The sequence below is a fragment of the Apis dorsata genome, unplaced genomic scaffold (assembly GCF_000469605.1).
Source record: "Apis dorsata unplaced genomic scaffold, Apis dorsata 1.3 scaffold_964, whole genome shotgun sequence".
Taxonomy (NCBI): Eukaryota; Metazoa; Arthropoda; class Insecta; order Hymenoptera; family Apidae; genus Apis; species Apis dorsata.
In genome coordinates this window covers 184,291-184,948 of record NW_006264071.1, presented here as the reverse complement: position 1 = coordinate 184,948, position 658 = coordinate 184,291, and the positions used below count along the sequence as shown (strand labels likewise).

The following is a 658-nucleotide window of genomic DNA, read 5'->3' as shown; positions in this document are numbered from 1 at the left end:
TATATATATATATATATATACGTCTCTCGTGCAATTACATTTCCAGTAAAATATCCGAATACAAAATTATATTTTTTTTACAATAAACAACCAAAAAGATTTTTCCAACATTCATGGAAAATAATGGTAAATAATCGTGAATCAACAGCTGTCCGATGAGTCAGTGCTGGCTCAACTTTTTTGCCCTTACCTCCGTTTCTGTTGGAGCATCGCCAACTGGCTGGTGAACAAACTCCATCGGAAACTGTATCTCCCCAGACGTACCACGTAACCATCTACTATTGAACTTGCGAAACTTTCATCGCGATTTACCTTATGTACAACAGTTCCTTCCCTCGCGAGTGTATTATTCACCCGGGCCAAGAAGAAAAGGACGGAACGTTTCCAGACGAAAACCCATTACCCACCACGCCTAACGTTTATATACTCTTAACATTGAACTCGTGTTACGAAATCAGAATCGATTTATGAACCATTTCTGAATCTCGTTTACGATTCGATTCCTTCTTCATTTTTTCTTCTTTTCTCGCGGTGAATCGTTTTACATCAAACGCAATTATTCTGGAATGGTGGCCGCCATGTCTGAGCGTTCCTCGAATAATTAGTCGGCGGCGCATCCCTCTTTCGTTCTCAATTTATTTAAAAGGGATTCCTCTCT

The 658-nt window shown here is 39.5% G+C and overlaps 1 protein-coding gene across 2 annotated transcripts in view; it reads right to left on the bottom strand.

Annotated features, from left to right (window-relative positions):
* The window catches only part of LOC102672128 (unc-112-related protein-like), a 37,761-nt gene that overhangs the window by 29,750 nt on the left and 7,353 nt on the right, over positions 1 to 658 (bottom strand). The window contains exon 1 of one of the 2 annotated variants that reach the window (XM_031514295.1): positions 191 to 290. The exons of the other annotated variant lie outside the window; for it this stretch is intronic. Coding sequence (XP_031370155.1) covers positions 191 to 275 — 85 coding nt within the window. The 5' untranslated portion in view covers positions 276 to 290. Of the gene's footprint in view, positions 1 to 190; positions 291 to 658 lie in introns of those variants that run through there. 2 annotated transcript variants of the gene reach the window in all.